This window comes from Vicia villosa, linkage group LG7 (assembly GCF_029867415.1).
Source record: "Vicia villosa cultivar HV-30 ecotype Madison, WI linkage group LG7, Vvil1.0, whole genome shotgun sequence".
In the NCBI taxonomy this organism is placed as follows: domain Eukaryota; kingdom Viridiplantae; phylum Streptophyta; class Magnoliopsida; order Fabales; family Fabaceae; genus Vicia; species Vicia villosa.
In genome coordinates this window covers 76,346,310-76,360,336 of record NC_081186.1, presented here as the reverse complement: position 1 = coordinate 76,360,336, position 14,027 = coordinate 76,346,310, and the positions used below count along the sequence as shown (strand labels likewise).

Sequence of the window (14,027 nt, the reverse complement as noted above, 5' to 3'; positions counted from 1 at the left end):
ATTAAACCAATGTCTCAATCGATTAGATGACTCAATATTTTTCTTTAGCCCTTTCTACAACTCCTAAGTCATGTGGCTCAACTTAATTATTTTTGAAAAGGTTTTCTCTTGATAAAATATATTTGAAAAGGGTTTTTTTTTTTGAGTTGTCTTAGTACTTTTTGAGTTACTACCTTATCTTTATAATATTCATTTCACTCAAACATACAGACAGACATGACTTTGTCGAGTTTTCACACCTTTTTTCAAAGAGCCTTCGAGACTCTTGCTGGATAGTATCTGATTGTATAGACATTTTGATCTTGAGTCCTCTTCTACATACACCTAGATCCTCATGCGGTGTCATCATCAAATTTTCATATGCTGATCTTTATTTCTTGCAAACTTAAAGATCCACATTAATGACCATAATTTTATCTTTTAAAAGTGAATAAATAAAGTTTTAAGAATTTGAATCCACATCTTTGCAATTAAATATCCTTGTCACTATCAATTGAGTTGGATTATATATTGTGACTAAATTTTATCAATTTAACTATTAGCTAAAATACTTATTAAATATATAAATTTTCAAAATTTAAAATCATTTAATATTTGATCATATTATTACTTTCAAAATAAACTTATTATAATTTATTTTAAATTATTGTCGTATTTTATAAAACTAGAAATTTTGAATTAATATAAAATTTTATGTATTTAATGATTAATATACTCTCTCTAATATAAACAACAACAAAATTATATTTGAATGCAAAAAAAAATCAAATATTAAATACTTTTATCATATTTAATATTATTATAAAATAATAATAAAATTAAATAATTACCTATATTTGTAAACAATATTTGTTTGACCTTTTTTGAAATATTTTTGCTATATAAAAAAAATCAAAAAGTAACTAATAATAAAATATTAATGTAATTAATCATATTAATATGATAATATGAAAATATATGTATACAAATTTGTTTCGGTTTGATTTTGAAAATTCCATTCAAAATAACTGGTATTTATATGACATCCAATCACATCGAACAATATTTTGTGTGATTTTTACTTTTTATAGATCTATTTTAATTTGAATTAGTTTAAATTTGAACATCTCTAATATAAAACACTTTTAACCATCCCATGTATGCTAATATACCCATACTCTTTAAAAGAAACATTACGTCACATCCCAGAGAATACTCTAACACAAAAAGTATAATTGAAATAAAAATATTAAATATAAATTTAAAGTATTTTTCAGATGCATTTTAAAATAGTGAATTAAAGTCCATATATAATATCTGCCTTCTAGTTATTTTATAATATTAGGCAATGACTTCTTACATGTACATGTTAACCAATATTTGATATTTTCATCTTAATAAAAAATGTTGCATCAATTTTCATTACTAATAGTTCAAAATAATTATCATACTACCCTATAAATAATATAGTCATTTGAAATTATATTCCTCTAAAAAAATTTACACTGTTTTCATCGACAATCATAACTCAAAAGAAATATTGTGATCCACTAGAAGAAGAGTATATTTCACTGGAACCTAAACCATCTTAAAAAACTTTATTACTTTCACCGACAATCATAGTTTAAAAAAACTATCATACTTTACGAGAAGAGTAATCTACAATTGAAGGTAAGACACTCTAAAAATTTTCACATGTCAAAATTTTTTCGAAAAACTTATTATGCGACTTTTATGTTAATAGGAAACTCTTCAACAATCAACATAACCTCACAACATACATTGCATTAATGTCAATCAACATTTGAGTACTAGCCAACATCTTGTGTAATTCTGATTATATCATCTCATTTATAACTTAAATTTTCCACGAACTATATCCCTAGATCAAGCAAAAAGATTTGATTCCACTTGTTAGGGAATCCAAAATAGTAGGAAGAATATGAACAATGCTCTACGACTAAGAGATTGAGAGATGTCATATCTCAACCAAAAAAATTAATACGTTAAATACATGAGTTGTCTCTTATATATAGTGTCCCCTATTGGATCCGAAATTGGTATTGATCGATGATGGGAGACTATGGAATTGGTGATGCTAATCTTTGGTACGGTGGTGTAGGGTAGACCTGCTGTAGCGGTGAGAAATTGAGATTGAGGCCATTGGGTTGATTCAACTCGTATTTTAGTGAAAGTCACCACTGTGCTTTATTATTTCCAAAGAAAATGGGAAAAGAACGAAGTAAAACCCAAAGAAGTTTTTAAATCAAAACTAATAAATAAATAGAGATCTTAGGTTTATGGGGTTGGTTATGCAAGGGGAAGGTATTAACACCCCTCACATCTATAGTACTTTACAGAAACCTCTTTGAAAATATAGATTATTTTTTTATTGTTATTGTTGCTGTTTGTGAAAAAGAGTGGGATGGTGAGAAAATAATTTTATTATGCTCGGCAAGACATCGCATCTTATGCCTACATACCCTTTTTGTGCAATAGCGAAGTCAGAGCATTTTTAATTCCCCTTAAAAGAAAAAAAAAAGAGGCAAAGTGACAAAAATCTTTTTGGCTGTTGAGGTTTAACAATACACAACATGGTTTTTAAAATGTTAAACTTTAACAATACAAAACAAGTTTTTTTGTTAAAAGGAACCAAGCTTTAACAATACAAGGCAAGGGTAACGTGTTAAGCTTTAACAATACAAAGCATGGTTTGATTTAAAAATGTTTGAGCTTTATCAATACCAAACTAAGTTTAAAACAGGGGAAAGTGCTAAGTGTAACACCCTTCTAACCCACAAGGAATATTCGCAATATAATACAAATTAAATTAATTTAAAACCATCAACAAGGGTGTCACATCATCATATAAGCTTCACAATTAAATGTCCTGCTCCGTAATACGGGTTCTCAAAATTTATTTAAAACTATACTTCATTAACATCATAAAATAAACCATGATATCTCGCAGCGGAATTCATAATTTAAAACATCTTTAATAAACTTCATAAAATATCAATCGAACTTCATAGCTCATGAGTCATAACTCAAAACATCATAATCCCATGAAAGGTGATTCATCAAATTCAAATAAACAAAAGTGAACATAATAGTTCCGAACACAACGATCCCGACCTTGATGTTACGTATTAGAGATATACCCCCATTTAATCTAAACAAAAGATAAAAAAAGGACTCCACGAAGCTATCCTCTAACTTCGGCGGACTACTCCTGAATACCTGCATGTTACCCACGTGGAGGCGTGATGCTCAACGTCACAAATATGCTATGAATGCGTGATGCTCAACGTCACAAAATCGATGACCACGGCTAGTCAAAATGGCATCCTCATTTATTTATTCATCAAAATCATATCATTATTCAAACACACAAACTTCATAAGCATCCTGGTCAACTCAATACATAATCATCAATTATTATGTTATCAATCAACACAACCACATTCATCACAATCAAGTATATAAATACATAGATTCACAAAATTAAGTTCCTAACAATTTTCCCTCTAAACATACCCAAATGTGCACAGTAAATTCCAGAAAATTCTCAAAAATTAGAATAAAATAAAAGCTTCCATGTTCTGAAATCATTTTTCAAAAATATTAATTTTCGTCAAAGACTACCGCGCTAAGCAGACTCCCTGTTGCGCTAAGCGCGATACCTACTATAATGAGTCTTGTCTTATTTCCAAAAGCGCTTTAAGCGGGCATCACCACGCTAAGCGGGGTCTGGGATTTCTGCAGAAAACCTTGTGCGACCTGCATCAAACCAGTCCCAATATTTCACCCAAAAATATGTTTTAATAATTAATTTCCTACGATTTAAGGTCTATTAACCTAGTTCTAACATGCATAATTCAGGGGTACGATAAGTAGTTTGGAGAGGAGTAATTCCCTTTTTTTGGCAAGGGTGGAGTAATTCCCTTTTTTACATACGTGTTTGATATTTTTAGATAAAATGGATGCTCTGCAGAAGATTTACGCTATTTGTAAAGAGCGGAAGGCTTAGGTTGTCAATGTCGCTCCTTTGACCCAAGTCATCACTTCTCGTCCTGTCTGTTATAGTATACTTGTCTCCGTTGGGGTTTCCTTGGTCCCTCATGGCCCTGAACCCTTCTTCTAAGGGATGCGTTTGCGATTGATGAAGACTGGTCTTTGTTTCCTATGGCCAAAACAAAAAGGGACAGGGACACGATCAAAGTCCTCCCTTGGAGGAAGATTTAACTAAACAGGCTCAACTGTCTAAGGATGCCGCTTATGGGTTATGCATTTCTCTTCTGAAGCTACCAACTATTTTCCTACCCAGATCCCCGCACTCCTCAAGAATTTATTTCTGCAATGTATGAAGAGGATCTGGCCTCCTTTCAGAATCTCCTTGAAGAAGAGAAGATGCAGATTTTCTCAAAATCCACTTTTTACACTTACCAGATTGCTTCTCTACTCTCCCTAATTCTTGTTGGTTTAAGGGGCGTTTTGGCCATGGGTAATCCTTTCAAAGAGAGGGATACCTGAAAGGGGAATTATGAAGCTATGTAATAGAAATGGTCTAAGCTTCATCAAGAAATGTCAACCTTTCAGGAGAAATCTAGTCGTATTGAGTCTCTTTAGGAGGAGGCATAAATTCATGGTCCATTTTCTTCTTTAGCTTCCAAGATCGTTGAGCTCGATTCCTCCCTAGATACGAAGAAGAAGTCTCGAATGGGTACAACTGCCGCTACGTTGGAGATAAATTCTTGTGGTGATAAGGCTTTGAGAGCCATTCAACAAGAGAATGAATCTCAATCTAAGAACCACAAGGCCTATGATGATTTGGTGGTTGGGATAAGGAAGAAGGAATATGAGTCCTTCAAGCAAATTCATAAGAAGGTATATGGATCCTTTGACAAAAAGGTCATCCAGGTGGAAACACTTCATCCATGTATCTCTATTACTCACTTACAACTTGACCCATTCAAGGAAGTTTGGGATGGGTCCTTGATGAAGGACCTCAGTGCAGCATCTCAAGGTGGAGAGGCTTGACCCCGCCTTTTTTTTATTGTAATGTCAACAGGGTGTTTCACCCATATATTTTCTTGCTACCTGTACGAACAATGAAATTTATGTATTTACCTTTTTCATTTGACACATTTTTTGTGTGTGATGTCATTTATTTAAATTTCTTCACGGTCTTTCTGCTTCGTTATCTAGGTCATTATCGGCTCACTTTCTAAGCTTTGATCCATCTTGTGATTTCTACTCATGTCCCTATTGGATGAGATTGTTTCTGTAAATGAGGCTTACCTTACATATGAGATTAAACGTATTCACCCCCAATTAACTTTGTAACCCAATAATTGATGTGTGTTCCTCGAACAGTCGACTACAAGTAGTCCAAGTTCAGTTAATCAATGATCTGTTTTATCTTTGAAATGATATGAGTCTTGGTATGCTACTAGCGTTATACTTGTACCCTTTCTACCGACCTTATGTATCATTCGTTAATACGCTGCGTCCGTGTTCCCTTGTATAAGGGGTGCAATCATGCAACCAATGTATCAATGGTTGGTTTACTTGATCATGAACGGTGATGACATGCATCTAGTTAAATCATTTACCCATTTGTTTGTATTAAGCCATAAATTAGGGTCTTTCAGGCATGCCCGATAGAGGCCAATATAATCGACACAAGATTTCCACTTCTAAGGGGCTTTTTAACCTAGTACAATATTAGAGATTCCTTTGTATATTTCACTTCAAAAATGAAGGTGGCATCTAATAATCCCTAGATCATGTTGGGTCTAGCTTCAGCTTTCTCCAAGGGTATCCTTCTTCTTTGTTGTGACACGTACGAGGCAGTGGGATGTATTAACATTCAATTGATTGCATGCTACAATGGGATCGATGCTTGGAATTTCATAAATAGAAATATCAAAGAGATTTCCAATAGCCCAGAAACATTTATACAATGTGTTCTTTACCTTGAAATAGAGTCTGTATCCTATCTTCACGGATCTGGTTGGATCATCATCAAGCAGAATAACTTTGAAATCATTGTTCAAAATTAATCTAACTTCTTCCTCATGCATGTAAAGGTCGAACAAATTGACTCTTTATGAACCGTTGTATTTCTTTCGCTTTCTCCTTCTCCAAGCGATAATGGTAGATCTTCTATTCCACAAGGGCGATTCGCTGGATCATTGAAGACCAAGAGATCTCTATCAATGCATGGACTCACATCTGACTGACAGAGTCCTAGTTACTCGAGTGTGTCGTCATAGAAGACATTACACAAACTTCTGTCGTTTACGAGAAATCCTGCAACGGTCTGATCTATGACGGTGATTGTTATAGTTAACAGTAACTCTGTGTTTGGGACTCCATTAACCTTATAGCAATTTAGAAATCCTAGCATCGATCGATCCTTATTTTGTGATCTGGTGTTGGTCATTTCTTGAATGAGGTTCTCCAGTGATATATCTCAATTAGACATTGCTTTCATGCAGATATCATCAAAGATAGAGAGTTAAGGTGATACAAGATCAGAGAATTCTTTTATTCTTCGGTGTGATGTAGGAGGTCACCATCTCCATCTTTTGATGGTTCTGGCAGAGATTTGGCTTTTGATCAAAGATGATTTGCTTGTGGAATTTCGCAGAAATTAAAAGTTAATTCCCGCAAACTACGACACTATTCTGTATTGGAACAATAATTTGTATTGGATCGATGATACATGACTCTAGAATCGATGATGCTAATCTACAATACGGTGGCACATGGCAGACTTGATAGTAGGGGTGGGAATAGGCTGGGCCGAGTTAGGCTTTGCCAAGCCTGAGCCTGTCCTATCAAAAATTTCAAAGCCCTAATCTAGCGTGTGGCCTATCAAAGGCTTATTTTTAGGCCTAAGTCTGGCCTTTTCGAATGCTTGTTTGGCCTAAGAGCCTGCATAAAAGCCTATTTTATTTGAGCATTTGTTAATAAGAAATTTTACTAATGTTTAAATAGACTAACAAATTAAAAGATCAACAAGACTAAATATTTTTTTGTGTTGACTTATTCAAGTTTACCTATTAACATAAATTTTGTAATACTATTTGTTTGAGAGAACTTATGAAAACAACTTATAACATTGTTCATAAGGTTTTTGCAGTTAATATTCATCAGTTCTTCAAAATAACTAAGCTTGATTTTTTTTTAATTCAAAATATAAATACAATATTATATTAATAATTAAACTATTCATATATATATTTAAATAGGTTGGCCTAATAGGCTTAAAGGCTTTTTGTATGGTCTATGGCCTAGCCTTTTTAGTTAAATAGGCTTTAAAAAAAGCCTAGGCCTTTTCTATTTGAAAAAAGTCTGGCTTAGCCTAGGCCTGTGTAGCTTAGGTCATAGGTCCCTATTAGTTGGTCGGGTCTATTCTCACCCATGCTTGTAAAGTTAACACTCAAACGTCCAAATCAGTTATAAAGTCTAAGATGAATATAGTAAAAAGTAGATATAAGAAAAATGTACATTAAATCATAAGTATGTTAACTATATAGATTGCATCACCTTAATTGGACTATGCATGATTGGACCCTATATTGAGCTTTTAGCATATGGTCACGTGTGTTTTTCTTTAAAACAAAAACATCAAGATTGAAGGTTATAATAGCTAATATTATGGGATAATATTGTATTAATTACCGGTTCCCTCCAAACACTCTCACTAATCAAATTATCAAACACAATAAAGACCTATGCAGCATAGACATAGGCAAATGTTATATCAAAAAAGAAATATAGCCATAGGCTAAGACTAATAAATAATAAATTAATAAAACACAATAATAGAACAGAATTCTTAATATATATGCTTTGTCAATTGTCAATTAATTCAACCCCACCTTGGACATTCAAAATTCAAAAAAGGATGGCTATATAAAGATAAATTGAATGGTTAACACTAACTTTTATGACCTATTACCATTCCAATATCATCATCATCATCATCATCATCATCATCATCATCATCATCATCATCATCATCATCATCATCATATGTAAAGTATATTATAAAAGAAACACTGTTTTAACATATACTATAAAAGAACCACTGTTTTAACATATACTATAAAAAAAGAGAAAAGCTATTGTTACACTAATAGATACACATACACCATATTTTCTATAGTATATATACATATTTATTATTTTTTAATAATTTTTTAGCTTACTTCGATATATGTGCAGCACAAAACTATTATACATGTGGTGTATTTTTATACGGTGTAGCAAATCAGTGTAAAAATCAGTGTAAGCATAGCACAGCTGATAAAAAAAACACTGTTTTAACTAAAGTTTAAAATAACCTTTGCAAACGAAAACCACCATTAATATTATTATTCACGGTTTTTTTTTTTTTTTTGTTAAAAACTAAATTATGGCAAACGCAACAAATAAAACGCGTTCTTGTTTTGAGTCTCTCAAATCCTTTGCCTTTGTCATTTTCACTTCACCCTTCAATTCAACTTTTGCTATATAAATACACCCCCCTTACCTCAAACAACACCTTGCCACTTTCCTCACTCACAAATTCACAATCTCTCTCTTCCCAACAAAACAAAACAAAACACTCTTTTCTATCCTCTGTTGTTTTTTCCTATGTTTCATCCTATGGCTCTGTTTTCCTCTATTACACTCTGCATGGTTCTTCTCTCATCCTTCTTTTTCTTCACATGTTCCTCATCAAAACCCAATAACCACCATGCAAACGATTCTTTCTCCATCTCTTTCCCTTTAACATCTATTCCACTTTCCACAAACACAAAATTCTCCACCCTCTCATCATCTTCTTTAGCTGTGAAATCATCTTTCAAATATTCTATGGCTCTTGTCGTGACTCTCCCCATTGGAACACCACCACAGCTTCAACAAATGGTTCTCGACACAGGAAGCCAACTTTCATGGATTCAATGTCACGACAAAAAAACACCACAGAAAAAACAACCTCCGACAACATCATCGTTTAATCCTTCTCTTTCCTCTTCTTTCTATGTTCTCCCATGTAACCACCCACTTTGTAAACCCCGTGTTCCCGATTTTACCCTTCCCACAGATTGTGACGCTAATCGTTTATGCCATTACTCTTATTTCTACGCTGACGGAACTTTAGCCGAGGGTAATCTCGTCAGAGAAAAAATCAATTTCTCTCCTTCCCAAACTACCCCTCCTATTATCCTCGGTTGCGCTACTCAATCTAACGATGCTAAGGGTATTTTGGGAATGAATCTTGGTCGTCTTTCGTTCTCTTCTCAAGCTAAAATAAATAAATTTTCCTATTGTACCCCTTTAAAACAAACCCAACCCGCACCCGGTTCGTTTTACCTCGGAAATAACCCGGATTCGTCGCGGTTCCGTTACGTTAACTTGTTGACTTTTAGCCAAAGTCAACGCATGCCAAATTTGGACCCCTTGGCCTACACACTCCCTTTGCTAGGAATCAGCATTGGTGGGAAGAAATTGAACATTCCACCTTCGGTTTTCAAACCGGATGCTGGCGGGTCGGGTCAAACCATGATTGACTCCGGATCCGAATTCACTTATTTTGTGGACGAGGCTTATAATACCATACGTGAAGAGTTGGTTAAAAAAGTGGGACCCAGAATTAAGAAGGGCTACGTGTACGGTAATGTGGCTGACATTTGTTTTGATGGAGATGCGATTGAGATCGGACGGTTGGTGGGAGACATGGCGTTTGAGTTTGAGAAAGGGGTGCAAATAGTAATTCCAAAAGAAAGGGTTCTTGCTGAGGTGGAAGGTGGGGTCCATTGTTTTGCAATTGGAAGGTCAGAAAGATTGGGTGCGGGTAGTAACATTATTGGCAACATTCATCAACAAAATCTATGGGTAGAATTTGATCTCGTCAATCGTCGAGTTGGATTTGGTGAGGCCGATTGTAGCAAATCGGCTAAATAATGCATGAGAAGGAGAAAAAAAATGGATTCTTGTAGTCGAGATAACATACACTCAGACATTGAAAATCGTTGAATTTAGATCAGATGATTTATATAATATTATCGTAAAATTTAAATCGTCTGATCTTATTTCAACGGTTATATGATACCATGAGTTAGGATTTCTCGATCACATGAAACAAATATTAGTCTACATGCAACTATCACAAGTTGGCAGAAGTCTCTATTTTAACTTTATAGGTTCCACTTAATATTTACTATACAAATGAAACATAAATGTGTGAGTTGTGATTGATGAACCCAATGATGTTTGCAATAGGAAAGGTCCACACGAGTGAGAGTGATGAAGAAAAAGTAAGAAACAAGTCATCCGTGTTGTAGGGGTAAGTAAACGTCAATGGAATTGGAATGTAGCAAAAAGTGTGGGGTTACATGATGCTTCAAAGGACATGATGGAATCATGTACATATTGATTTGAATAAGACTTATGTATATATCATGTTAGAAGATGTGTCAATCAATGATGTATAGTTTATGTGTATGTTATTTTGCTATTAAGATAAGTTTGATATAAGAAAAATAAAAAGATTCAAATGAGATACAAACACGTTAGTTATGTAATAGTATATACAAATAATATTATCCTCTTTACTTTAGACAGAATAATCTCACCCTCTCATATTTATTTGATATTTATTATGAGTTAAAGAGTTCAAGTATAATGACTTTTGAATGTGACCTAAAAAATAATTGATGTGACTTTAATCATATTTCAAAATTTAATTAAAGAAGAAAAAATTGAGTTAAGCGTACGTTTGAATTCACGGTGGATATAAAAAAAAACACACTTTTGTAGAAGCTTCAGTTAGTATCTTCTGCATTTTCATAGTGAAAGTATGATTAAATGCAATTTTAATGAGGCAAAAGTTAATCTAAACATACCATAAATCTCATTAAGTTTTTTTTTTTATAAGTGCAGAGACGTAAGTGTTCGAACCAACGACATCTCATTTATTTATCTTTAAAAAATTATATTTTTATATTTAATTGTATTTAAAAAATTAAAGTAAAAAACTTTAAATTAGTATTATTTTCGTTCCGCCATTCTACTATTCATAGCATTGCTTCTAATTGTTGAAGTATCATTTCAAAACTACAGGTACATGATTTTAATCTATAATATTTTAATTTTTATTTTATTATATAATTTCTTGCTATATGTATTTCTTTGACTAGAATATAATTTTATTTTTAGAATTATGTTTTTTTGTGTTACTCTTCAACGTTAACAATAGGATTTTATAATTTATTTTTATAGTATTATTTTTATTTGTAGATAAAAAACAATGGATATTGTTAATAGAAGAAATTTTAATTTAAATGAGAGTCCAACTGATGATATTTCTTTAGAAAATGGTTATTCATAAATAGTTGTTGATCATTTTGATCATAATATCATGGAGAAAGACATGTTAGAAGTTGAAAAAATTGGAACTTTTGAGAGTCAAAATTCTATATTTTCAAGTCCGAATATTGTTATAAATAATTTTTTAGAAGAAGTTGATGAAGATGAAGTTTGTGATGAGACAAATATGGTTCCTTTTATTGGTCAAATATTTCTTACTGAAGAAGAAGCATTTGCTTTTTACAAGAGATATGCATATCATTACGGGTTCTCAATTCGAAAAGGTCGGTTCATAAAACAAAAGGATGGAATTATTAGTCGGTGTGATTTTTTTTGTCATCGTGAAGGTAGAGTTTCCTCGAAAAACATTGAACCATCAAAAGAACAGAGAAAAAGAGAATCAGCAAAGTGTGAATGTAAAGCTCATTTACGAATTAAACTACAAAAGTCTCGAGATATATTTCCAAGTGAGTGGCGAGTTACAACATTTGTTGTTGAACACAATCATGGTTTACTAACTCAATCAGAGGTGCGTTTTTTACCTTCTTATCGAACTATCTCTGAAAATGATTACGATCGCATTTTCTTATTAAAAGAAGGCGGGCTTTCTGTTACACAAATAATGCGTATCTTAGAGTTGGAGAAAAATGTGAAGCATGGATATCTTCCATTTATTGAAAAGGACATTCGCAATCTTTTTTTGAAAGCCAATAAAAAAGTTGAAGGAAGTGATGCCGTGGATCTTCTAAATTATTGTGAGAATGCAAAAAAGAGTTGCTCAAAGTTTCAATATTCTTATACACTTGATGAAGAAAAAAGGCTATAACATATTTTTTGGTCCTCTACTTCTTGCTTTGATTGGTACAAAAAATATGGTGATGTTGTTGTATTTGATACTACATACAAGGTAAATTCTTATGAAATGCCGTTTGGAATTTTTGTGGGTATGAATAACCATGGAAAGACTATACTTTTTGGATGCTCACTTTTACGGAATGAAACAATGTCTGCATTTCGTTGGTTAATGAAGGTAATTATTTATTGAAGATTATTAATTTGATTATTTAATCCCTTTTATTTAATTTGTTTATTTGATCATTTTTATAGACTTTTATAAGTTTGATGAAGAAGTCACCGAGGACTATATTAACCGACCAAGATCCATGGATGGAAGAAGCAATCTCGAAAGAAATGTCATCAACAAAGCATAGTTTCTGTATATGGCACATAACTTTCAAGTTTAGTTCTTGGTTTAATGCTATTCTTCGAGACAAATATGCAAAATGGTGTTCTGATTTTTATGTATTGTATAAATTAGAGACATGTGAAGAATTTGAGTATCAATGGCCAAAAGTTGTTTCTAAGTATAACTTGCAGACAAATAAACATGTGAAAGGATTGTATGAGATTAGAAAGTATTGGGCACTCGCTTATCTTCGTGAATATTTCTTTGGTGGAATGACAACCACTGGAAGATCAGAGAGTATTAACGCATTCATGAAGAGATTCATCAATTCCCATACAAGTTTAACTGACTTTGCAAAGCAGGTATGACATATTTTTAACTATATTAATACTAATTGTTTCTGAATTATTGTATTAAAAAATTATAAATTATTTTCAGGTTGATATAGCAATTGATGATATTAAGCAAAAAGAAGAGCTTGATATAATGTTAGAAAAGTGCAAAGGATCAAATATGAAGTTGATGTCACCATTACAAGAGCAAGCTCAAAGTGTTCTCACACGTTTTTCTTTTCAGAAGTTTCAAGATGAGTTTGAAAGATCCATCCAATACTAAATTCTTCATGAGAATGGTAATTTTTTAGTGTTGCAATACTATAAAGATGATAATAGTAAGAAACATCAAGTCTTTTGGGATGGTAAAATAGCTATATGTAGTTGCAAACTATTTGAATTTTGGGGGATATTGTGGCGCCACATTCTTAGTGTTTTTCTTCATAAAGATTGTCATAGAATCCCTAATGACTACTTGTTGTCACGATGGCGGCTTCAAGAATCACACGCTGATGATGAAGTAGTTGATTATCAAATAATGGATTGCAATAATGAAGCTGGTTCACAACAAGTTATTCATTGTCCCCCAATTTCCAAAACAAAAGGCCGTCCTAAACGAAGACGAATTAAAGGTGGAAAAGAGTTATCTCATAACATGAATGCTTGTGGATTATGCAAAGGTGAAGGACATAACATTGTTACATGTCCCTAAAAGAAAAAAAGAAGACAAACAAAAAAAAAGAAAAATTGCAAAGATGCCAATTTAAATCCAATTCTTCTTTCAAAAGTTTAGGTACAAATATATTATTAAATTCATTAAATTAAATTTCTAATTAAAATGATTTTTTGCTTACATTTTTTTTTTCTTCTAACAGGAATATGCTCATGAAGTTGATGAACAAGTATAATGGAGACTCAATCATATGTTTAAGTTTTTTTTCTTCATATTTTGGATTTTATCAAAATATTTAAATTTTTGTATTAATACTTAAATTAAATATGAGTGTTTATTTGAGTTTTTTTAAGTTTATTTTGTTTGAAAAACGTGTAGTTTGACACTTTAAATAATGGATATAGTAAAAGAGACAAAAAAGTTAATAAATAAATTTATTTCTATGATTTAATACTATATTTAATTATGGATACATAGTTAATTTAACATT

At 32.3% G+C, this 14,027-nt stretch overlaps 1 protein-coding gene and 1 pseudogene across 1 annotated transcript; both read left to right on the top strand.

The window, feature by feature from the left end:
• The first annotated feature begins 8,522 nt into the window (after positions 1 to 8,522).
• LOC131620877 (aspartic proteinase PCS1-like) lies at positions 8,523 to 10,482 on the top strand. The gene has a single exon (XM_058892055.1). It carries the CDS (start codon positions 8,629 to 8,631, stop codon positions 9,940 to 9,942), a length of 1,314 nt encoding a protein of 437 aa, XP_058748038.1. The 5' UTR covers positions 8,523 to 8,628; the 3' UTR covers positions 9,943 to 10,482.
• Positions 10,483 to 11,287: 805 nt separating this feature from the next.
• On the top strand, positions 11,288 to 13,657 carry LOC131619384 (protein FAR1-RELATED SEQUENCE 11-like; annotated as a pseudogene).
• The last annotated feature ends 370 nt before the right edge of the window (positions 13,658 to 14,027 follow it).